This window comes from Seriola aureovittata, chromosome 2 (assembly GCF_021018895.1).
Source record: "Seriola aureovittata isolate HTS-2021-v1 ecotype China chromosome 2, ASM2101889v1, whole genome shotgun sequence".
Lineage (NCBI taxonomy): Eukaryota > Metazoa > Chordata > Actinopteri > Carangiformes > Carangidae > Seriola > Seriola aureovittata.
In genome coordinates this window covers 10313011-10335917 of record NC_079365.1, presented here as the reverse complement: position 1 = coordinate 10335917, position 22907 = coordinate 10313011, and the positions used below count along the sequence as shown (strand labels likewise).

At 41.6% G+C, this 22907-nt stretch overlaps 2 protein-coding genes across 2 annotated transcripts; both read left to right on the top strand.

Moving 5' to 3' along the window:
• Nucleotides 1-78: 78 nt before the first annotated feature.
• On the top strand, nt 79-6146 carry zgc:109965 (Nicalin-1-like). Its single transcript, XM_056404246.1, has 16 exons — nt 79-526; nt 912-1089; nt 1970-2160; nt 2387-2531; nt 2760-2857; nt 2940-3017; nt 3170-3273; nt 3907-3995; nt 4115-4254; nt 4335-4513; nt 4599-4686; nt 4803-4841; nt 5199-5371; nt 5477-5530; nt 5614-5692; nt 5795-6146. The coding sequence occupies exons 2-16, from the start codon at nt 939-941 to the stop codon at nt 5849-5851; spliced, it is 1665 nt and encodes a 554-aa protein (XP_056260221.1). The 5' UTR covers nt 79-526; nt 912-938; the 3' UTR covers nt 5852-6146.
• A 3641-nt stretch (nt 6147-9787) lies between these two features.
• On the top strand, nt 9788-16571 carry myorg (myogenesis regulating glycosidase (putative)). Its single transcript, XM_056404364.1, has 3 exons — nt 9788-9874; nt 12033-12403; nt 12561-16571. Exons 2-3 carry the CDS (start codon nt 12141-12143, stop codon nt 14350-14352), a joined length of 2055 nt encoding a protein of 684 aa, XP_056260339.1. The 5' UTR covers nt 9788-9874; nt 12033-12140; the 3' UTR covers nt 14353-16571.
• The last annotated feature ends 6336 nt before the right edge of the window (nt 16572-22907 follow it).

The following is a 22907-nucleotide window of genomic DNA, read 5'->3' as shown; positions in this document are numbered from 1 at the left end:
ACAGCCAGTTCTTCTTCTTTTTTTTTTTTTAAATCGTGTCTTACATGTTCCACTTGTAGAAAGACAGAATAATTAGAGAGTGAAGCCTCCATGCAGCCTCAGTCAGATTCAAGCGCTCCAGTCCAACACGTCTTCAGACTGCTTCAAACTGTTGTCCCTGCAGGAGATGAAACAAATAGCTACTGTATGAAACACTTTGCCTGCCACCCACACAGAGTCTCTGCTGGTGATGTGTTATTACCCACTGAAGTGAACTGAATGAGAGTAACATTGCAGCCAGGAGAGGGAGGATGGAGACGAGGGATGGGTGCACAGATAGAGGAGTAGTGAGTGTGTGGGGTGGGGGGTTGGGTGTTTGTGATTAGCTTCCAGTTGATCCCTTGGGAGCAGATGGTGAATGGTGGCTTACCTAGACGTCTTGAATCCCAGGAGCTACAGTAGTGTGAGTCCACGCTTGCAAGGAGTAGCACTGAAGGTGAGGAACACGTAGTGAGAAGGCTCATGAGACAGGACAGCAAGGAGACAGGTGAGGAGCGATTCAATACCCAGAATGCTGAAAGTTGACCATAGCTGACTTCAGGGTTATAAGTAAAAAAAAAAAAACGTGCATGTCCTAATCCAGGGTCAGGTTGACTGAGACTATGTTGCTATCTAGTACAAGCCAAGTTGAATTCTTCAGATACCAATTCTTCATGAAATTCTCAAGGATATCTGTAATGGGGGCTGCAAAAATGAGACTTCATGTTATTGGCTGTTTTACCATATAGCACAGTGATTGGAGTAAACTTGGTGTCGTCTTATCTGTCCTGCCAATCCTGGTTTACTCACCTATGTTAAATATTAAAGGGAATTACCCTTCAGTGTGTGTAGTCTGGCCTTGTTGAAAGCCTAATATCAACCTTCCTTCACAGATTGAGACCATAACAGGACGTGACAGCATGTTGCTGAAAGACCTGGGTGTAGCTGCTGCGCTGCTGCTGCTGTTGCTCTGTGTCCAGTGCTTACATGGCTCTGCTCTTCCTGCTGTGTCCTCCTATGAGTTCACTGCCTACAGGATGCAGCAGTACAACTTGGCACAGCAGAAGCATGGTAAGTTCCGAGAGTCACCTCCAGTATTAGAAAAACCAAACTGCAACTCAAAAATGCAGGTACGCATACTTTCGGATGCCTCTGTGCTGATGGTATAATCTGGATAACTGCTACCTCATACTTTCCCCAAAAAGATTAGAGAAATATGTGAAAAATGAATGCAAATGTGTGGAACAGAACGTTGTTTTATTTCTTCCTAATCACATTAATCATCTCACAACTCAACCCAGACATATCTTGTGACCTTTTGGATGGGGCTTGACCCCTTGGGTTGGGAGCCACTGGATGAAACTAGCTAAGTGTATATAAAGTAGATAAACTAGTGCCACCTCAACCAGCCTCAACAGTAAAATGCTACACTTTTGCATTGATGTGTCAGTATGAATAACATAATTCACTGCATTAACATGTGCTGAGGACCACGTGCTGAATCCATTTGTATTATCCTGTAATGGAAATGTAATCTTCAGGGCACAGAAGTGCATAAAATGTCTTAGTTGACAGGTGACAGTAAATTACATTGTTTTGGCTTTATTTGTGTTTACTGACTAGTGGATACAATGCTTCTGATTTTAACTAGCAGCATTTTAGCATTTTATAGGGAGGAGAACAGATGAAGTGGTAGAAGATAATCTACACTTACAAAAAAACTCCCTGTTCTACTAAAATCTACTTAAAATATAGAAAGTAGCAGTACGCATCGTGCAGAAAGGCTCCTGTCAGAGGTGACTGAGCCGGAGCCAATCTCAATCTGCGAAGTAACTAGTAGCTGTCAAATAGCGTTAGTTCCCTCTTAATTTTAGTGGAAGAGAAGTATAATCTAAATGGAAATTTCATGTTGATATCTATGTTAATTTTCTCCCTTGTCTTTTACATCGAGGTTGCCGTGGAGCCATCGTGGTGGCAGAGGCACGGTCAGCTGATGAGCCGGTGCTGACCCGCCGCTGTGTCATCATGAAGGTGCAGGACTTCACCACGGAAAAATACCAGGAAGCCCAGAAACAAAATGCTGCTGCCATACTGATCCTGCTGCCCAAAAATATCTCCAGTGTCTCCCATGACACTGTCCAGGTAACAGGGGCCCCAGGATAGGCTGTGATGCAATACAGTATTTAGGATACAGGTTTTGAGCGTGATAATATGTCTGTGCTCAAAGGTATTAGGTAACAGCTTGCTGAAATATTATCTTGGAGCATCATACAATTTCTATGGGAATGGAACGAGAACAGGACAGACTGGAAGATATCAGGTAGTTCTTATTCACCCATTTGTTTTAACAATCCCTTTGCTGTCTCAGTCCTTCATGGTGAGTGAGAGCGAGACCTTGTTGAAGGAGACCCTCATGCCGGTGTATGTGGTGCCTGAAGATGAACAGCTGCTTTACATGTATGAGGAGGTTAAACAGGCCGCAGCCACCCGAACCTCATCTATAATAATCAGAGGTAAGAGGAGCAAGAGGATATATGGATGTATTGTATACTGGATGGATGGACTAATGCTATTTCAATAAAAGAGACGGATAGGTTACATGTGAACATGACAGGATGAACAGAGAAAGAGTTCCTGAATGGATACAAGGAGTAAGATAATAATAAAATAGCATAGAGACAGACTGGGAAAAAAGGAGCATTTGTATTATATTCCGATGTGTATGTTTTTAATATTTGCAGTCCTTCGAAGTATGGTCACAGCTACAGCCTTTCAGATCTTAGTGAGCAACAACGTCGCAATTAAGGCCATCACTGACAACTCTATAGTCACACTGGAGGTGAGTGTCGAACCTGATTGGTTAGGTTTGTGATTGCTCTGTTCTCTGTTCTGCACTGTGTAATTGGTGACTTGTATTTTAGGGAGTGCTTCCAGGAGCAGGGGAAGATGTACCCACTATTGTCATCACTGCCCACTATGATTCATACGGGCTGGCCCCGGTGAGTCACATACTGTATAAATGATAAAAACACAGTGAAGATGTGTTTCCAAAGCTCCACCATGTTAAATTGTTTGATTCATCCCCCTCTTAAAATGTAAGCACTTAAAATCTTCTCATGCATGAATATGCTTCTGATTGTGTGTAACACAGTGGTTGTCTTATGGAGCAGACTCTAATGGCAGTGGGGTCACCATCCTGCTGGAGTTGGCACGTCTCTTCCAGAAGCTTTATAGTAGTCCACGCACTAGACCACCGTGAGTTACAGCTTTACAAAACACTGGCAGGGACAGTTTTTCTACATAATGAGTACTTTTATTCTTTTAGTATCATTATATACTGTTTCTATTATTATCAACAATGAGCTAATAAACACTTGAATTTCCCCTAGGGGATAAATAAAGTATCTATCTATCTATCTATCTATCTATCTATCTATCTATCTATCTATCTATCTATCTATCTATCTATCTATCTATCTATCTATCTATCTATCTATCTATCTACATGTAGCTTTAGTAAATTTCCCTTATAATACTTTTACTTATGTAAGGTTTTGAATGCATGGCTTTTACTTGTAATGGACTAATTTCACATTAGATAAAGGATCTGAATAATTCTTCTTCTTCCTCTGTATCTAAAGAACCTAGTAATACCAATAATGCTATGCTAATGTTATGAGAACATACATATTTATTATGAGTGGCACTTGTCAGATAATAACACCCTGGCTGAAAACCTATTTGGCTGAAAAGTTATATTACATTTCATTTTTTGAAATGATCTGACAAAGGGGCCCATATCATGTTATGGGGTAAGAACTCCCCATCTCTATCATTACATCAGTGATGGATTAAAGGCTGTTCGTTTGACTGCTTTCGTTGTTTTAGATATCATTTAATGTTCTCCTTGACTGGAGGAGGAAAGTACAACTTCCTCGGCACAAAGAGGTGGATTGAAGAGAATCTGGACCATGCAGGTGAGTTTCTGGCTTTGTGACCCGTTAAACATGTGGAATGTCTACTGCGTGTGTTAATATGAGTTTAAACACGAACTGTCCAGTTTGATTCATTTCAGCCAAACATGTTCCCTCCACAGAGTCCAGCCTGCTCCATGACAATGTGGCGTTTGTTCTGTGTTTGGATACACTGGCCAATGCTGATGAACTGCACATGCATGTTTCCCGCCCTCCTAAACCTGGAACTCCAATGCACTCCTTCATTCAGCACTTGGAGGAGGTAACACACTTTACTGCTAGGTGCAAGTCTCATCGGTCTCAATGACCATTTGCTCTAAAGTTTCTGGTTATCTCCTCCAGGTAGTTTCCTCTAGATTTCCCTGGATGAAAGTTGGTTTGGTCCATAAAAAGATAAATCTTGTGGAGTCCACAGTAGCCTGGGAGCATGAGCGCTACAGTCTGCGCAGGATCCCTGGTTTCACTCTGTCTCACCTGGAAGACCCCAAATCTGAGCTCCGTGGATCCATACTTGACACAATGTAGGCTCTAAATTATGTTTATGATCATTTTGAGCGGCACGTACCATATTGGCCGTTTCCTGAACATGTGAATATCTTCTCACAGGTCGCAAGTGGATTTCAGGAAACTGAAGCGTAACGGTATCATCATAGCAGAAGCTCTGGCCCAGTATATGTACAATCTCTCTGACAAGGTGATTAAACTCATGAAATCAAATATAGAAACAGAGTCTTCATAGTTTGTTCTGCTTTTCTTTCTTTTTTTATATAGCATTTTAATGTGTGATTGCTGTGTGTTATCTTTCACCAGGGTTCACCAAAAGATGTGCAAGTTTTTAAAGGCCAAATGGTAAGATTCTGGTTATTTTAGTCATTATGCAAAGGAAGTTGCTGACCTCTGGTGGTTTTTTTAGGTATTACACAGTGTTTGCATCATCAAAGGCCCAGGCTCATGTAATGACTTTAGCTTGTTAATTTGATTCAGTTGAAGATTGGGAACTTCAAATGAAACAACTGCCATATATGAAGAGGTTTAAATGCTCCAAAGTGAAGAACGTTTTGTACTTTTGGCACAGCATAATGTGAGAATAATTTCCAGTAGATATAATGTAAATTCCATATTACAGTTTATCAGAACACTTTGACATATGGTAACTAGTATTTTATAATTTTCCTGTGTGAATTCATGTCTGAATCCTTGATGCAGGACTTTCACGATGGTCGTATGTCCAGTCTGATGTCCTTCCTGACGTCAGTCCCCCGGGCAACCCAGCTGTTAGATAAGGAGCCCAGTCACATCCTGCTGGTCAACTCACTCGAGCATGAATTTAAACGCTACCTACAGCAAGTCCATAGACACAACTTTCGACAGGACAGGAGGTATCACATGATAGCAAAAGTGGCAAACATACAGTATAAATTATATTTCCGACACTCATCTGTCCTGCCTTGTTAACTATAGCCTATTCAATACTCTTCATGCAGGGACCCTGATATTACCTTTTTTGATCAAATGGACCAACCGATAGTGATGTACAGGTAAATATCTGTGTTATAGTTCTTTTGGTGCATGTATTACTTTGAATATGACTTGGATGATAATGACACACTTTTTCTCCCAGAGTGAAACCTGCAGCTTTTGATCTCTTCCTTGGTGGCTGCATTGCTGGTTATTTGGGGATCGTTTACTACGCAATCCAGGTCCATGCCCGTTCATATTATATTGTTGCATGTCTTCCATTGCAAACCGTATATCACCTAGCTCGTTGTTTTCCTACATCATGTGTCTGTTCTCTATTACAGAATTTTGGCTGTCTCTACACAAAACTGAAAGCAGCAGTGAAATCCAAGCACCATTAAAGTCCTGTAAGACTACGAATACTGAGTCTATGACAGCGGCTTTGAAGTCTGCACTGAACATGTTGAACTTCTGCTTCACTGTCTGTGCAGAACATGAAAGCAATGCAACAAGATCATATGCATGCACAACTTTCAGTGTGCATTTGCTTTGAAATCTAATATTGTTTTGAAGATGTTTGTTTGTACCTTTCATTATACAGAAATCCACTGTAACGCGAACGCTTTCTTATAAGAACAGACTGAATTTTGGTGTTTGAATGAAATAAGACTTGAACAAAATAAATAAAGGACAAAGGTGGGAAGTTTTCTTGCCTCAAAATATCTTGAAGTAGGGAACAAATACCACAGCTTGGATCTGATTTGAGCCCCCGTGAAAGACGTTCCTGCCACATAATTAGTATGATTCTCTGCGTCCTCTGCTCTGCATCTGTTGACATGGATTTGACTGGGCTTAACATGGCTGTCAAACAAGGCCCAGCCACTGCAGTGAGATGAACAGCCAGCTCCTGTCACAGATAACTCAGTGAGAGCGATGGAGACACAAAGGCACCCTACAGCACTTGGTGAATTATTGATGCTCATGTGGCATGCTGACAGTGAATAGAGGTGACCCTGGATGGTGGTGGAGATTCTTAGAAATCCCATCGCTCCCTTGGTTTGTTCTGGTTCTGTAGATCTGATAAAACTGAGTCTGTTTTAACTACAAGGCGGTTACACAGCCAGAAGCTGAGCCTTCGTGTTTGAGATCAGTGCTGGCTAGTTTGTGAGGGTCCCTGGGAGGGAAGTAGGTCATGGACACTGACCCCAGGTATGTGTGTCTCTGCAGGGGGCCTGGGGCTTAGGAGGATTAGTGGCCGAGTGCTCAGGTAGCACAAAGAGTTGTTCTGGTTCAGCAAAGATGCTCTTAACGTGTCTCTACTTCCAACACAGTAGATTCATCACAGTAGCTACATGGTTAAACAAAAAGTTTTCACCATCTCTAGGGTCGGTGATTTAGATCCATGCAGGATTTACAGCAACTGATGCTTGCACAAGAGAATCACAATGTTGTGATTCATCAAACACAAAAAAAGTCAAATATAACAGTAAAATAGGTGGCATGCACAGCCCAGGAAGAATTTTAGGTAGAAAAAACCCTCACATATTTGACAATTTTGCTGGAAAAAAAAAGGTGTAAGTAATACAACAAGAGGTACACAGGTATAAGGGAAAGGGAGGAGCCACCAGGTGACATGGGAGGAGAAGGATGTTCATGACTTTCAGGCAGACTGGCAGACAAGCAGTGGAAAATAAGTAAGACAGTAAGTGAAGATGGTTCCCCAGCTCTACATCACGGTGTACAAAGAGCAGTTCGCCTCTCCCGGCAGAGCGAAGAGAGAGCAACTTCGACCCACCTCTGCCCACCGCAGGAACAACCCCCAGCCTCGGCCGGTAAGATGCTGAGCCCACTGTGCCACACACATGGACTGGACAGAGTGGTTATTCATGACTGCGCAAAGAGATGTAGAATTTCTTGAGAAAATGTCTCCACGATCAGTTAATGCATGGACGTTTTGGACTTCAGTCAATGTAATTTAATAAATGCATAGATTGAATACATAGATTGATTTAAGGTGAGACAAGACTAATTGGGTCACTTATTACTGGCACTCTATTGTTCATCATTTGGCCTGACTAAAGTGTCTTACACTAATTGGTGGCTGGTTGTTTACACTTCCCTGAGCTTGGTGAAAGCTGGATCCCATCTATTATTCAGTACTTCCTCCATGTCTATTTATTTATCCAGACATTGAGTAAACAGAGCTAAGAGGGGTGTGCAGGCACTTTACCGTCAAGAAAAAAATAGCTATTGACTGCACAAGAGAGGTGACAATAATGTTTTAAAAAAAAATAAAAACCAAATGGAAATCTTACATTTGCCACAACGGTGTCTCATATTTGCACAGTCACAGGCATTTTGAGTTTTTACATTCTTATCGTATAACTTTATATAAATTGTACTGAGAGAGAAATCAGGAATCATTTTGGAGTAATTGTGGTTCATTTCATGAGGAAAGCATTGAAATTAGGTGTCTGTTAATAAAGTACAAATACCACTTGTCTTAATATGGCGGTTGAAATTCAGTATACACTCGTTACATGTAGAGAGGAATGTTCAGTCTAGTGGGCAAGAGATGTGATATCCAGGTTCTTTTCTACATCTCCTTCTTATATTTCCACCCACATTCCACATTCCTTTTTTTCTTTGCCTTTCCAGGACTTTCTGTTTCCCCGGAGCCTTCAGCCCAACTACAAGTCAACCCGCACCCAACCACACCCCTCGCCCCCTGTGGACATTGGCCGTCCTCTCTTCCCTCCTGTCAGACATTTGTCATTTCACAGTCCGGTTACGACTTGTCCTGACAACTATCTAAAAACTGCAGAGGCAGGCAAACAGCAACACATGCCTCCTGTCAAGCCAGCTGCAGAACGAGCTCTGCCCTCTGCTGACAGGCTGCAGAAACTACAGCTGACTGAGCCTCCTGCTGGCACTGGCATTCAGCTCCATACAGCTGTGAAGAACCCACAATGGTGGCGATTAATCAGTTGATAGTATGAGCCAAAGGTAACACCAGAGAAAATACTGATTCTGATTGATTTTCTTTACAGGAGAATGGATTATCAGAGGAATGTGCATCCACTCTCAGCACAGCAACTCAGGTAGGAAAATGACCTCTGACCTCTTCTCGAGGCCTTTGAACTCTGAAAGCATGACTGAGTGAGGACTGAGCGGTTCTACAAGTCCTAAGCTAACATTGTTTCTCACAGGCAACATGCAGGTGCTCACCTTCGGACAAGACCCCAAACTGGGAACCAACCTGCAGCTCAACACCACTTTCAACAGACACAATATCGCAGGTCTCGTTCTAACAGCACTTTGGATTATAGGTGCATATTCACTTGCATGTAATAATATAAAGCGTCATTTAAATAGTAAGCACTGAGGTCTAATTCCTGCTCCTATGTTTTCTCGAACAGCGGGTGCTACAGCTGCTTCCATGTGGTGAAGCCCTACCAAGCTGGACACTACATCATACACCCAGAGTTTGTGTCTGAATGCCTTCGTTAGGACTATTAGAGCCACCGGCTTACAAAGTGGGGGGCCTGGAGAGGTCCTTAAGGGGGTGTCCGGGTGTCCCCTAGCAAAATGAGGGATTGTTAACTTCACCATTGTTTAATTCTTTTCTAATGAACCCAGGGAGACAAGGTGTAAGAATGAATAATGTGATGTAGGTTGCACTCTCACCACTATTATCTCCCTGTATGCAATGTGGACACTTTTACAATTACGCACTAAATCAGCAACAAAGATCTTCCCATAAGGGGCTTGTGGTGATCACACTGAATGAGGCACTGTGGCCCAAATGTGTATCTGTTTATGACATTAAAATTTTATTCTACTTTTAGAGAGATCATTCTTGTACATATGGTATAGACTTTCTTCATTGCATCTTTAGAGGGTTTAAACAGAAATAGTACTGCAAACAATGAACTTTTACTCAGGGGTGTTCCAGACTTATTATGATGATAATTATTATAGTTACTTTTTGGTGAAACCATATAGTACAGGAAATAAAATATGGTCATTATAAACACTATGCAACATTGCACAGACAGACTCCAAGTCCCCATAGAAATATCTAATAATATAAGTTTTTTTTCCCACCAACTTTGCTAATTGCTTTTTTCCCCAGTTCTTGAGAAGACCTTTTTTTTAGGTATATTTTCCTCTACGTTTGAAATTTTCCATCCAGTATTATTTGCTCAAATCATGTCAACCTGTTGAATCTGTGCAGAATGAAAGAATAAATAAATAAAGCGACCTGTTCAAATCTACTGGACTACATTTCCCATGCTGTAGAGGGCGTAGACAGTAGGCGGATACGCAACAGCATGCACCGATGCCTCTCTCTGTCCTTTTCTGTGAGCTGTGGAAAAACAAGTTGTGGCTGGAGTCGCTGTGGAGACTGCTGCTGCTGACCGGTAGGAAAAAAAACTACTACTAATAACAGCTGAAAAGAAATCAGAATGGGCAGAAACGATATTTATATGCCACGTTGCTGTCAGGGACTCAGTGTTACTCTCCCTCCGTTAACTTTCTTGCACTACCCACCAATAAGGCGCACAACAACGGCTTTCTGTATATCGGGCTTGTGGGTGGGCTACTGCACTATGGAAGTTGTAGAAAGTTCAACTCTGAAACTCAACACATTCAGAGTGAAGACCGTCACTGTGCCCTGTAAAGTTCTCATGTGTGCATATTTATTCAAGTGTTTTAATAGAAGACATAAGCATGATCAGCATTTTGCAACACACACACACACACACACACACACACACACACCGTTAGAGGTAGTTTTCACACTCTGCTGTGACTGTATCAGCACTTCTGTGTTTTTTCTCCACGCCACAGTAGATAAGAAAAAGCAGAAAAGGCAGATATGAAAACCTACCTGATCGCACCATAAACAAACAAATGTCCTAGTCTGAAAGTTTTCTGCCTTTTCAGCCTCTTTCAATGAGAAAAAACAAACATGTCAAACCAGTTCAAGGTTGTTTTTTTGTAAAGAAAACTCGTCATATGAGTGAAAAGCAGACAAAAACAGTGTTTTATTTTTTATAATCTATTTGAAATATCATTGGAGATAAAATGATTAGTCATGGAAACAATTTTGGTAACTTTTCAAAGTTTTTTATTGTCTATTAAGGTGTTGTATTACTGTTTGATTTTTGTGTGTGTTTTGTAGGGAAAAAAAAATGTTCATTTCATTTTCTGGTCCCATCTTGTTTCCAAGTCCAGTTGAATATTTGTTTTCTTCATCCTCCATGACAATAAATTGAATTTCTTAGGTTTCTGTGTGTTGATGAACTTTCAGATGTCACCCTGTACTCTGGGAAACAGTGGTGGACAACTTTCTGACAAATTTATATATTTTTATGTTCCATTAAAAGGAATAGAAACACTTTCAGACAGTTTTTATAGAATGGGCCTGATTTGCAGGGAGTTTTCTCCTGATTCTCCTGGTCAGTTTACCAGTAGTCTCAGTGGATCTTCAAGGAAACAACAGTTAGTTCTCTGTTAATTAATGATGGGCTTATGTTATCACTCCTGTTGTTGAGGGAAATCTATACAAGAGGTGGTTGAACACAGAATTAGTCAATTAGATTGCTAATTAATAGCAAGCATTTTTTATTATCGACCCCTGCTGCCGGGCCAGAGCATGAGGGTCAATTGCAGTTAGGACTAGTCAGCAAACAGGGAAGCTGGAGAGGACTGAACTCCCCTCGGTCTGCTGTGCATTCTAATTTAATCTATTCTGATTAGCTAAGGCCAGGAAAACGAACATCAACCAGTTAATTGCCTCTAAGAATTTCTTCTGTATCTCTGATGGGAGGGACAGTAAGGCCTGAATGCGAAAGAAATTGACATATTTCTTCTGTTCTTGTTTCAAAATGTTTTTTTTTTGCCTAAAATGAACCAGATAACTTTGTTTTTTCAACAGTTTTGGTTAGTCTGGTTTGATGGAGCACAAAGTTTAGTATGCTTTCCTCTCCTCTCCGGCATTGGCAGAGCTTTAAGGCCAAAATCCCCTTTTCTGCTTCTCTACTTCCTTACATACAAATGAGTCTTCTTTCAGTTGAACTCATATGTTAGAATTACTGCTGGGGACGTCCACTTTATCTTCTTATGGGTAACTGGCAGTAGATTTGTTTTGTTAAATCCCAAACACATCTTTAAAGTTTACATCTTGACAGTGTAATACCTCTAACTGCTGTGAAATCACTTGCTGTGCAGCAAAGCGGGGCATGTAAGACAATGCTAGAGATGTCATAGAGGCTTTGAACTGACAGGGAAACAAAATAGACTGAGAAAAAGGTTGACATTTTGAGTGTGTGTTGTTCTGGCTGTTTTCCTGCATGTCTCTGATAGGTAAGTTAATATATTCTGACTATTCACATCTGGTAAGTAATATTAGGTGAATGTACTGTACATAGGCTACAGCAACAGGACGCATTTTATAGAAAAGCATTTTATTTTGAACACATTTTCCATAAAATAAAACAATATTGATGTAAGAAGAGCAAATATTGCATGAAAACCTTGACACGACTTTTTTTCTCTCTCTCTATGGACACTCAGGCAAACAGACATAAAGGCGGGGACAAAGTTCAACAAAAAAGGTTCCCTGGGAAACATTTCCATGAACTATAGTTAACTCTTCAATTTACCCACTGATCAGCACAAGCCATGTACCAAGTGGTGCCGGGAGGAGCAGGGGGCACAATTACAGATGTTATCCCCAAGCAGAAACACAGCAAGGACACTCGACCCTTAGTCGGAGCTGGAGTGATCGGCTTGGTGCTGGTAATTGCAGCAGTGACTGCGTGGTGTTATTACATAGCCTCTCTACGCAAAGCTGAGCTGCTTAAGACTCAGCTGCTGGATCTGAATAAAGATGGCTACATTATCCGCAACCAGGGAGGGTCTATTGTTTTCAGAATGGATTTCAGGTTGGTGTAATTAAGTTGTGTGATGTATTTATTGTGTACAGATACATATATCAGACACATCAGAAAATTAAAGTAAAATGTAAATGTACAAATACTTATTTTAAACATGTCAAACGAGAGACTGCATGAGGATGTAATTATTTTTAAATCTTGACAGGTCAGGGACTCTGGATTTGGATTCCTGCACTAAAGAAGGGGAGATGCTGAGCTGTGGACGCACCACTGATAGGAAACTCAACTTCTTCATTGAGACAGTTCGACCTAAGGACACAGTGCAGTGCTATCGAGTCCGTTGGGAAGAACTGGTTCCTGACATTCCGGTTGAGCATGCCATGACATACAAGTTCGCACATTGGTATGGCGGTGCAGTGTCAGCAATTCAGCACTGGCCTATTTCTATTTCTGGCCAGCAGGCTCCCAAACCCTTTGTTACAAGTGACATCTACTCAAACCGCAATGAATTTGGTGGAATTTTGGAGAGTTATTGGCTTTCATCTAATGCTACGGCCATCAAGATCAATAATTCTGTGCCCTTCCACCTGGGCTGGAATGACACAGAAAAGACCATGTACTTCCAGGCACGATACAATGACAGTCCCTTCAAGCCAAACCCAGGGGAGGCTCCATGTGCTGAACTCAGCTACAGAGTCTGCGTGGGCTTGGATGTGACATCCATACACAAGTACATGGTCCGCAGATACTTCAACAAACCAAACAAAGTGCCAGCTAAAGTCATGTTTCGGCATCCTATTTGGTCGACTTGGGCATTACATAAGACTGACATTGACCAAGAGAAACTCTTGGCGTATGCTGCCAACATCCGTAAGCATTACTTCAATTGTAGTCACCTGGAAATAGATGACCGCTACACCAGCCGCTACGGAGAATTTGAGTTTGACCAAACAAAGTTTCCCAATGCTTCGGCCATGTTCCAAAAGCTGAAATCAGATGGATTTCTGGTGTCACTCTGGATTCACCCTTTTGTTAACTATGACTCAGAAAACTTCCATACTTGTGTTGAGAGGGGCCTGTTTGTCAGGGAGCCTACAGGACGGCTACCGGCACTGGTGCGCTGGTGGAATGGCATTGGTGGCATTTTGGATTTCACAAATCCTGAAGCCCGAGATTGGTTTTCCTCCCAGCTACGTTCACTGCGCTCCAGGTATGGGGTGTCATCTTTTAAATTTGATGCAGGGGAGACCAACTATTTACCATGGAAATTTAGCACAAGAACTCCCATTCGAGACCCAAGTTTTTTCACAAGACGTTACACGGAAATGGCTATTCCCTACAATGATCGAGCTGAGCTGCGAAGTGGCTACCAGTCCCAGAACATATCCTGCTTCTTCAGACCAATTGACAGAGACTCTGTGTGGGGCTATGAGTTGGGTCTCAAATCCCTTATCCCCACAGTGCTCACTATTAGCATTCTTGGCTATCAGTTCATTCTACCAGACATGATCGGAGGGAATGCCTATCTGAACCGCACAGATGGAAATCGTGCATTACCTGATCGAGAACTCTATATCCGCTGGCTGGAGCTGTCAGCCTTCATGCCCTCCATGCAGTTTTCTATTCCGCCATGGGAATACGACAATGAGGTGGTTGAAATTGCTCGGAAATACACAGCTCTCCACGAGAGTATTGTTGCGCCACGGGTCCTGGAGCTGGCTGGCGAGGTGCTGGATACCGGGGACCCAATCATACGGCCCTTGTGGTGGATTGCCACAGGTGATGAGACAGCCTATAAAATCGACTCCCAGTTCCTGATTGGGGATGACCTCATGGTAGCCCCAGTTTTAGAGCCTGGAAAGCAAGAGCGTGACATTTACCTCCCTGCTGGCCGTTGGAGAAGCTACAAGGGAGAGAGATTTGATATCAAGGAGCCACTGCACCTCACAGACTACCCTGTAGACCTGGATGAAATTGCTTACTTTGTTTGGGTGTAGCAAAAAGGAAAGGTAAAGCTGAACATTTGATTAATCCATGCTTCAATTTGCTTGTGAGACAAGCTTCATTAATTGAGCTTTTATGCTTAAGACATTGGATGAAAAGGTTTCCTGGAACAAAATATGAAGACTTTTTAAATGAATATAAACTTAAGTAACATATTACAAATGTAACCACTCAAAAATTCTGAAAACCTCATCTTAATTTTTTAGGCTCATTTCATTTTAGCTAATAATTGTGACATTTAGCATTAGTTTTGTGGTTTAGTGGTTTAGTTTTTGTGGTTTCTGCTGGTCATACCAGCCCAAATACGGCTGTAACAGCAAAACCCCAACATGTATTAAAGTGAGTAAGGGTGTGTTTAATGCTTATGAATTCAGCTTTTCATTTGTACAAGGAAGAATGTGTTATATAATCTTTCAAAAGTTACATAGTTTCATTTTAAAGGCTGTACAAGTCACGTATATGAAACATTTGTCAAAAAGGGAATATTCAAACTGTGAATTGATTAGGGCATAATTGCCATGGTAGGACATAAAGTTGTTGAGTGTCACAGTACTTTTAGGTTAATGTAAGCCAAACAAATCATATGATGGGAGATTTATAGAAGGGGTGTTATTATTGTCACAAGACAGATAGCAGGCTACATAAAACCTTCTACATCTATAAAGAAATCTCAGTTTGACTGAGATATCCCACTTTTCCTTTGACACTAATGACTCCTCTACTCCTCTGCTTCGAGATACTTCTCAGGAAGTCCGCTTTTATGCTCCACTTATCGGGATGAATGCTTGAAGTTTTGCTTGAAGTTTAATCACTACAAATTGCATGTGCTCTCATTTGTGTAACACAGTGTCATGTAACTTCTCTTGGCCCAGAAGAAGATGCCTTTTATAAGACACTAAATATTTTATGCTCTTCCTCAGGTAACAGTTTTCTCAGGCTGTAGTGTGTTTGAAGTGTCTGCTAACTATCTTTAATGTGCTTTGTTTACTCTGAATGCAGCTACTATAATGTCTATAACATTGACTACCACATCCGAGGTAATGAGCATCTCTTTTATAAGGTGTTTTGATTTTTGGAATTCTGAAACACAATAACCTAAATAATACTGGTTTGTTCTCTTTATTCCTACTTGGTATGCAGAATGGGAGTTCACAGATGTTGTGAATTTAGCAACATTTAATTGTCAAATTAAATGGTACAGTGCGTTATCACACCTTGTGTTTTGTTAATGTGAGTATTTTGTAACCACAGTGCCATGTGTTAATAATTACTGCCACATAATATGTGATTTTTTGTTTTGCTCTACCTTGATTATTGTCATATTGTTACATATTGCACATTTATTATGTAATATAATCGGTGAGTTAACCCTTCATGGGCAGTAGCATGGTCAACAGTGTACCACAGAACCTTACCTCTTAACCTTTTCTTTAAAGTTCCACTATGTACCTGAAAATGTCTAAAAGTACAAGTACATTGGTAAAATCTAACTTGGTATCTAGAGTCAAAACTGATGATTAATTAGTTGATCTAATTAAACTCGGGGTAAAACAGCAAGAATTTTATCTTCAATGATTTTTTTTCACTTTTTCTGAATCCCAGACCAAAATGAAAATTATTGCATTTAATGATCTCTGTTTCTGACTTCCTGTAGTTCCAGGTACTTTTTAAAAAATTTTTTTTATTTGATGAGATGGATTCTGAGGAGTTTTTAAGCTGCAATTTTCATTGTGTTTTTGGGAAGTAAAAGAAATGAAATGTCCACATTCTTATGGTGCAATTTTCCCATTTGTCAATGTTTGCTTGTTTTTGTGTTTTTATGCTGTCTGCCTTTTACCCAATATCTTGCCCCCGTGCATTGACATGTGTCTTACATGTTGACCTTGCTGCACTTTGTTTATGTCTTTTGACGTAGTTTCATCATAACAGCACAACCTATTTATAGCAGTTTTCACTCAGCATCTGGGCCAGGCCAATCTCTAAGGCTATTTCTGTCTCAGCCGGTCTTGCTTTATGACAAGACTGAGAGGCTGTCTCCTGGACTGAATGCTTCGTTTCTTGTGGCTCTTGTGACCCAGTGTGTCCTGTTTGCTTCAGGTTATTGTAACTGAAGGTTGGCAACATTTGCATGAGACTAAAGGGCAGCATTAATTTCAGCAAGAGTGCGCATTTGATGTCCTTTTGTATGAATGTATTAAAAGGATTCACTATTCACGTTTTGTATTGAATTTTGTCCTGATAATTTTTCACATTTTAAACATCATATGGTAGCATGTAGTTGCTACAGACCATGACCATTACCAGATTACTGATTTTAAATCCCCTAAGAACAGTGATCAATATGTGGCCAACTTTTACATTTTACACACACACCAACAAATAAAATACAAGAAGAAAAAATCAGGACATGAAATTCAGGTCAGTAAGTTGACCGTGCAATCAGTTAGCCAATAGCAACCTGTAACCTCTTATGAGTCTGCAATACATGAAAACTAATGTGGCCATCAGTTCGATATTGAAAGAGGCACCCCTGAGGGACTTTTGTAACTTTTTGACGCCTGGCTCATCATGGGCAATAATGACAAGGTGATGAAACAATTGTGCAGGTTATTTGGAGGCTGTGTTCAGATCAATAAATCATCTGGTGGTGATGATGTGAGACAAGAGAACAACTGATATAAAAGTGTATGACTAGATACAGAGAATAAGAAAGATAAACTTACTGCAGTCGGTGATAATGGCAACAATATTTATTAGAATTATAGCATTAAACATGATTGTTCTTTCTGAGTTCAAATAGCCTGTCTGGAGCATTTCTCACAGCTTTAGTCGATCTTTCATATGTTTGGGGAATTTATTCCATTTCACAGCAGCGGGATATGCTTCAGAACTACTTCACTTTATTTGCCAATGCCTCATCTTTCTTCAAAATTGATCTCGACTTGCAGCCTGTGCGGGGAGGACATACATTCATTGATTAGCTGTCTCTGTGTTGCTGGGATCAATATTATTTGTTGGTTTGCTTTCTGCAATCATATTGTTTGGTTCTGCCCATCTTTTCATAGACTGGACAAATAATTTGTGTGGGAGCTTTGGGAGAAACTGGGGTTCTAGGGTTGAAAAGAGAAAAGAATTAGAAAAAGACTTTCATATTAAGGCTGTAGAGGCTTGAATAATTATATTTGTGCCTAGTTCAGTGTGCGGAGGCTCATGCTTCACTGTTGTCATTTTTGGAAACTCGCAGGTTTATCTGTCAAACAGCTGACATTGAAATTTTCACAGATATTGGAAACTAAATAATGAGACCTATGAAATCTATAGTTGTTTTGGGCCATGTGGTGCTGCAGACATCCAGAAGGGTGCAGTGTAGCTTCATTGATGAATTCTTTCTCTGACATGTCAGTGGACCATGGTCCAGATGTTATGCACATACACACACGCACGTACACACACACGCGCGCCAAGCAGGACACAAAACTGGCAGAGCACTCCCCCCCCTTCCTTCCCCACCTGTGAGCCCACCTGTGTGTCCATCTGCAGAGGAGAGACACCAGTTGTTCTGGTTAGGAGCCAGTGTGTCTCAAGTACCTTCCCATATCCTCCTTCCATGGGTCTGTCTGCTGCAGTCTGTCCAGCCCTCTAAGGCATATATATTATACAGAGAGAGAAGTGGCGCTATGAAGAACAACCATAAAAAGACAGCTGAATCAAAAAGAGTTCAAAATGAAAAAGAGATGCGTCAAATGCAATTTCCTACTTCATTTTCCATTCAGACCAATGGTTGATATCCTGTTTTTGATAATATCAGACAAGTTAGTGAAAAAAGGAATTATTTAAGTACAGAATTGTAGTATATGTTCCTGTAACAAGTGGGTTATCATGCCAGAGATTTGACATTACATTGAACAAATTATTTTTCTAACTTATAACTTTACAGCTTAATAACTGCCACAAAGAGACTAATTAATGGTCATGATTTTTTTTTCTTTTTACATACATGAGTACCATCACTTGTTCAGTGAAATAATAGCAGACGAACCTTAAAGCTACCATATACATCATTAGAGTTGTTGTTAGATCACAAAAAGAGCCAAAACTGAACAGGAGACAAACAATGATGAATAAGTTTTATTAAAAAGCTTTCCAGCCTTTTGAAGCTAAATGTGGAATGAACATTTATTGTGCGTTGACCACAGGGGAAATAAAACCCCATGGCCGTCTCGTATGTGTGAAGTGAGAATCTTTGTCCTTAACCCAAGATTTTCACTCCGTAACTAGAATGACCTCGCATCTGGTGCTGCCACGGCTTGTCTGACAGGAATATGTCTGTCCTCGCTAGGTAACAAATGAACCCAACACCCCTGAGACTGGTCTCGCATCTGTTTATCTTTTTCACCTGTCTGCTTGCTGCAGTGCATCAGGCTGACACTCCTCTGCAGCCTTTGTGGATTTCAGCGCATGCCTCTGGCATGACAGGGACAGAGATAGTCAGTGTTGGCTGGTAGCAGCATTTGTTAACTTTGGGACTGGGCATGATAGTATAATACAATGTGCAAGACCATTTACATATTTGATTCTACAACTTAATAGTGTATTTAATTTTTTATAATATATAATGGTTGGATTTCTTTATCTTTATTGGTGCTGTCTTTTCTTTTTAATCATCTTCCGCTGGTAATTCTATATTTGGTATCGTTCTTATGTTTTAGCTACGGCTGAAATCATTAGTTGATTAATTGATGAGTTGGTGAACAGCAAAATAATGTATTAACTAGATATTAATTAAATAACTATTTTGATAATCAATTAATTGTTTTTGTCATTTTTCAAGCAGAAGTGTTCAACATGCTCTGGTTCCAGAGACTAAATGTAGGATTGTCTACTTTTCTTTGTTTAATCTGATAGTAAAATGAACAACTTTGAGTTTTAGACTATTGATTGGATGACACAAACAATCTGATGACATCACCTTGAGCTTTAGGAAATTGTAAAGGGAATTTTTGCGGTTTTCTGACATTTTATTGGCCAAATGAATAATCAAACAATCAGGAAACAAATCTGCCAATGATTTGATCAATGAATTTGGATCAAAGAGTCTTCATGGATAGTATATGTTTTTATAGAGTTTAAGGAAATGGTGACAGATATGCAGAAAAATAGTAAAATTAAGGACTTGGGTGAGGACAACAGGCAGGGCACTCCCTCTGTGCCTTGGTGAGGCTACGGGGTTGAACGAAATGTCAGGCACTGAGGAACAGATGCATAATTGAAACATTGCGTTGCTGCTGCAGCCGCACACAAGGTTGTTTGATTGATACCATTTTAGAACACTCCTGTCCCCTCATGCTCATGGGGTTTACCTGGGGAGAAACCAGGGGAGGGGGAAAGGTGCTTAGGTGGCTCATCTGGGTTTTGGAGGAAAATTGGTGCCATCCATCAAACACTGCATTTAACAAACGCTAACACAGGCCTGGCCAACAAAGGATTCGTATATAAGGCAGCGAACCGGGAAACATGTGAGGTGCAGGGACTGCTGAGGGTCTATCAATCAGCCAGTCAGCTCCTTTATTTAACAAGCGAGGGCCACAGACCCCAAGGGCCACACTCCATATTCTGGCTGGTTGGGCTTGCAGTCTTCTCCTGTAAAAAGGAAGAAAAAAGGGGAAGACAGGGATGAAGGGAGGAAGGAAAGAGGGGCATGAAGGGATTGGTGTTGGGTGGTGGGGGGTGATAGAGGTGCAGAAGGGTTTGGCCTGTGTCCCCTGGCGTGCCGGTGCGCTTCATCTTCTCAGTGCAAGGGCCTGGAACTACTGCTTGATGGGATTTTCAGCCCTGTGGCCTCCGCTGTCCCAGCATCCATCTGGAGGGCTGCCGTGTGCACAGCGGAGAGCCAGCCACTCAGCGACACAGCCATAAAGAGCAACCCGTAGACCAGCCAATGCCACTGATCTGAGGCTTGCAGCTCTGTTCAGTGGACAGGCCAACACTCAGTGGCACACATTCCTGTCAGGGACACAGGCTGATCCCTAAGCTACTGTGTGCTCAGTGGAACAGAAGACACGGTCTGTGAGGCAGCCCACATCCAACCACTGACTTCTTCAAAGCTTAGAAAATTGGCATGGAACAAGGACTTCACTATTCAGCATCCTTAATGGTGTGGAAAGGACTATCTCCCTGTCTCTCATTTTCCTGTCTCTGTCTGTGCCACTGCAATAGAATATATGCCCGTATCATCGTTTTTTGCGTTGTGTGACTTTTGATTTTTTAATCAAGCTTTTACCGTGCATTCAGTATCTGAGTTTTAATAGCACCTTGTAAACAGTGCGAATGTGCTCGCAGTGGTCACACAGATTCCTGATTTGAGTAAGCCTGTTGAATGGCTGGCCATAATAAAACCTTGCCTGAAAACAATGCTTCCCTTGCATGTTCAATTAGACACTGAGTCCATTTCTACGGAGAAGTTCAATTTAATACCACCACGCACAGCGTCCAGAACAATAATATCATTATATTATATATAATTGAAAATCAAGACCAAATATGCAAAGACAGTCATTACTGCCTCTCATTATTGGATCCAATTTATGTATGCCCCAGGGGACAGAGTAGCAAATAATGGATTGTACTATGGAGAGCTGAGATACTGTACTCGCCATATTGGTGTCGAACGTGCACGAGATCCAGCCTGATATAACTGATTCGACTGTGGAAAGTTTGGATTGAAAATGTTTTTGTTTCTCCTCAGGGCTACGTGGCATCATTAGCATATTTTTTTCTCTCCTGACGACTGTAAATTCAGTGAATGTAGCCCTGTGGTGGGTAAGGTGGGCAGACGGCAGACTGTATAAATAAACAGAGTCTGTCTGAGGGCAGCACTGTGGCCCCCACCTGCCCACCATCAATCAATATTACAGCGGCCACTGGCAGCCCAATCGCCCTTTTATAGGCCTGTGAAATGATCAAACATCTGCTCATAACCATGCTTCATCTATAGATGGATCATACATACAATATCAAATCCTGCATGATATCGTCCAGCACAACAGGATGTAACAATGACAATACAGCACATTTATGAAAGGGTGTGTGCAGTGGCAGGTGGGGGTAGAGGGGGTATAAGTACCCTCGAGGCAGATTTCATCAATAACAGAATCAACAGTGGGCACTTTAACGCTCAACAAACACAGTGGATCAATAAAGCCAAAATGGATGAGACATTTCTGATGCTGTTTGTCATCTTATTGTTTCCCAAAAATCACATGCAGGGTCAGTTATTTTTGTGTGCTTAAAGACTTTGACGAGAAAGTCCATGTCAGCTATTTCCTTGTTTACTGTTTAAAAGTCGGCCATGTTGATGGAAGCTCAGTGAACATGATAAAAGTTGAGCCCAGTAACTAGTTTGGCAGCTGTAGTAGACAAAGGTTGCGGGGGCCTAGTCCATGGAGAGGGGGAATGAATCCAAGTGGTCCAAGGTTAATGGTGGCTTGGAACAAAATGGATTCAGTGCCAGGGGCGTGCTGACAGGTGATTTGACATGAGTGAAGGTGGGCCATCAATCTCCTGTTGGCCCCTCTGACCCTCCTCCGCCCAGCCGTAGCAGCTAGGGGGCGCGAGGTGTCACGGTGCCCCGACCTGTACAGGTCTCCAGATAGCCCACCTGCTGTCTGCCTAAAGCTCCCCCTACGGCTAGAAGAGACTCCCATCACTTCACGCTCGGCTGGCATAATGAAACTGTGATTGGAAGATAGTGAACTGTGACAGGCAGTAGTAGACTCAAAGTCTTCTAGCCAAATTCAAACCTCTCGCTCCAGGTTTCCTTTTACAGCCCGCTCTTCTCTTGAAGCGGTCTGACAATTTAATGGTGCAAAAATGATAATCTGCCAGCCTACCTTTAATATGCTTTCATACTCCGCGCGGCTATTGTCTCGTGTCTTGCAGAATAAAGGGATTTTGTAACTCATTCAGCCTGAGAAGAAATATCATGTATAGTATGCTGATGCAAAAACTACTTTGTGTAGTACGGGTGTCATTATATGCATGTGTGTGCATGCCCCCCTCCCCGTGCCCCCCAGGGAGGCTTGGCTTCACGTTTAAACCTGACATAAATTCCCTGTCACAAATCCCAGGGGCAGCCAGGCTTGTAGGCACAAAAGCAAATATTTCCGTTCCTGATCATGGCCAATCCTTTTCAACATCCCCACCCACTGACCACCCTCTCCTCCCCACCCTCCTCTGAACCTACCCTAGCACCGCAAGCCAGCCATTTGTCACAAAGTAATTATAGAATTATCGATTGGCAAGCAATTAACACCTTTCTTCTCTTTTTCCACCCACCTCCTTGCCCCACCCAAACCCCCACCCTCCACCCTCCACCCCATCCTTTAATTTTAACTTGGAGAGAGAAAGAATAAGAAGGGGGGAAAAACCTGTGGGAGTAACACATTTAATCCTGCTGGCATTTCCTAGTTCTCCTCAAATTAATAGGGCGACAGGGACAAAATGGCTTTTCTCTTTCTCCCCCTGTTTCCTCTGTTATTTCTCCCCTTGT

What these genes read in the sequence shown, in the direction of transcription:
- zgc:109965 (XM_056404246.1), top strand. Translation starts at nt 939, where the DNA reads ATGTTGCTGAAAGACCTGGGTGTAGCTGCTGCGCTGCTGCTGCTGTTG. An exon ending in GGATCCATACTTGACACAAT is followed by an intron (nt 4,514 to 4,598) that starts GTAGGCTCTAAA and finishes ATCTTCTCACAG; the next exon opens with GTCGCAAGTGGATTTCAGGA. An exon ending in TGTACAATCTCTCTGACAAG is followed by an intron (nt 4,687 to 4,802) that starts GTGATTAAACTC and finishes ATCTTTCACCAG; the next exon opens with GGTTCACCAAAAGATGTGCA.
- myorg (XM_056404364.1), top strand. Translation starts at nt 12,141, where the DNA reads ATGTACCAAGTGGTGCCGGGAGGAGCAGGGGGCACAATTACAGATGTT. An exon ending in GTTTTCAGAATGGATTTCAG is followed by an intron (nt 12,404 to 12,560) that starts GTTGGTGTAATT and finishes AAATCTTGACAG; the next exon opens with GTCAGGGACTCTGGATTTGG.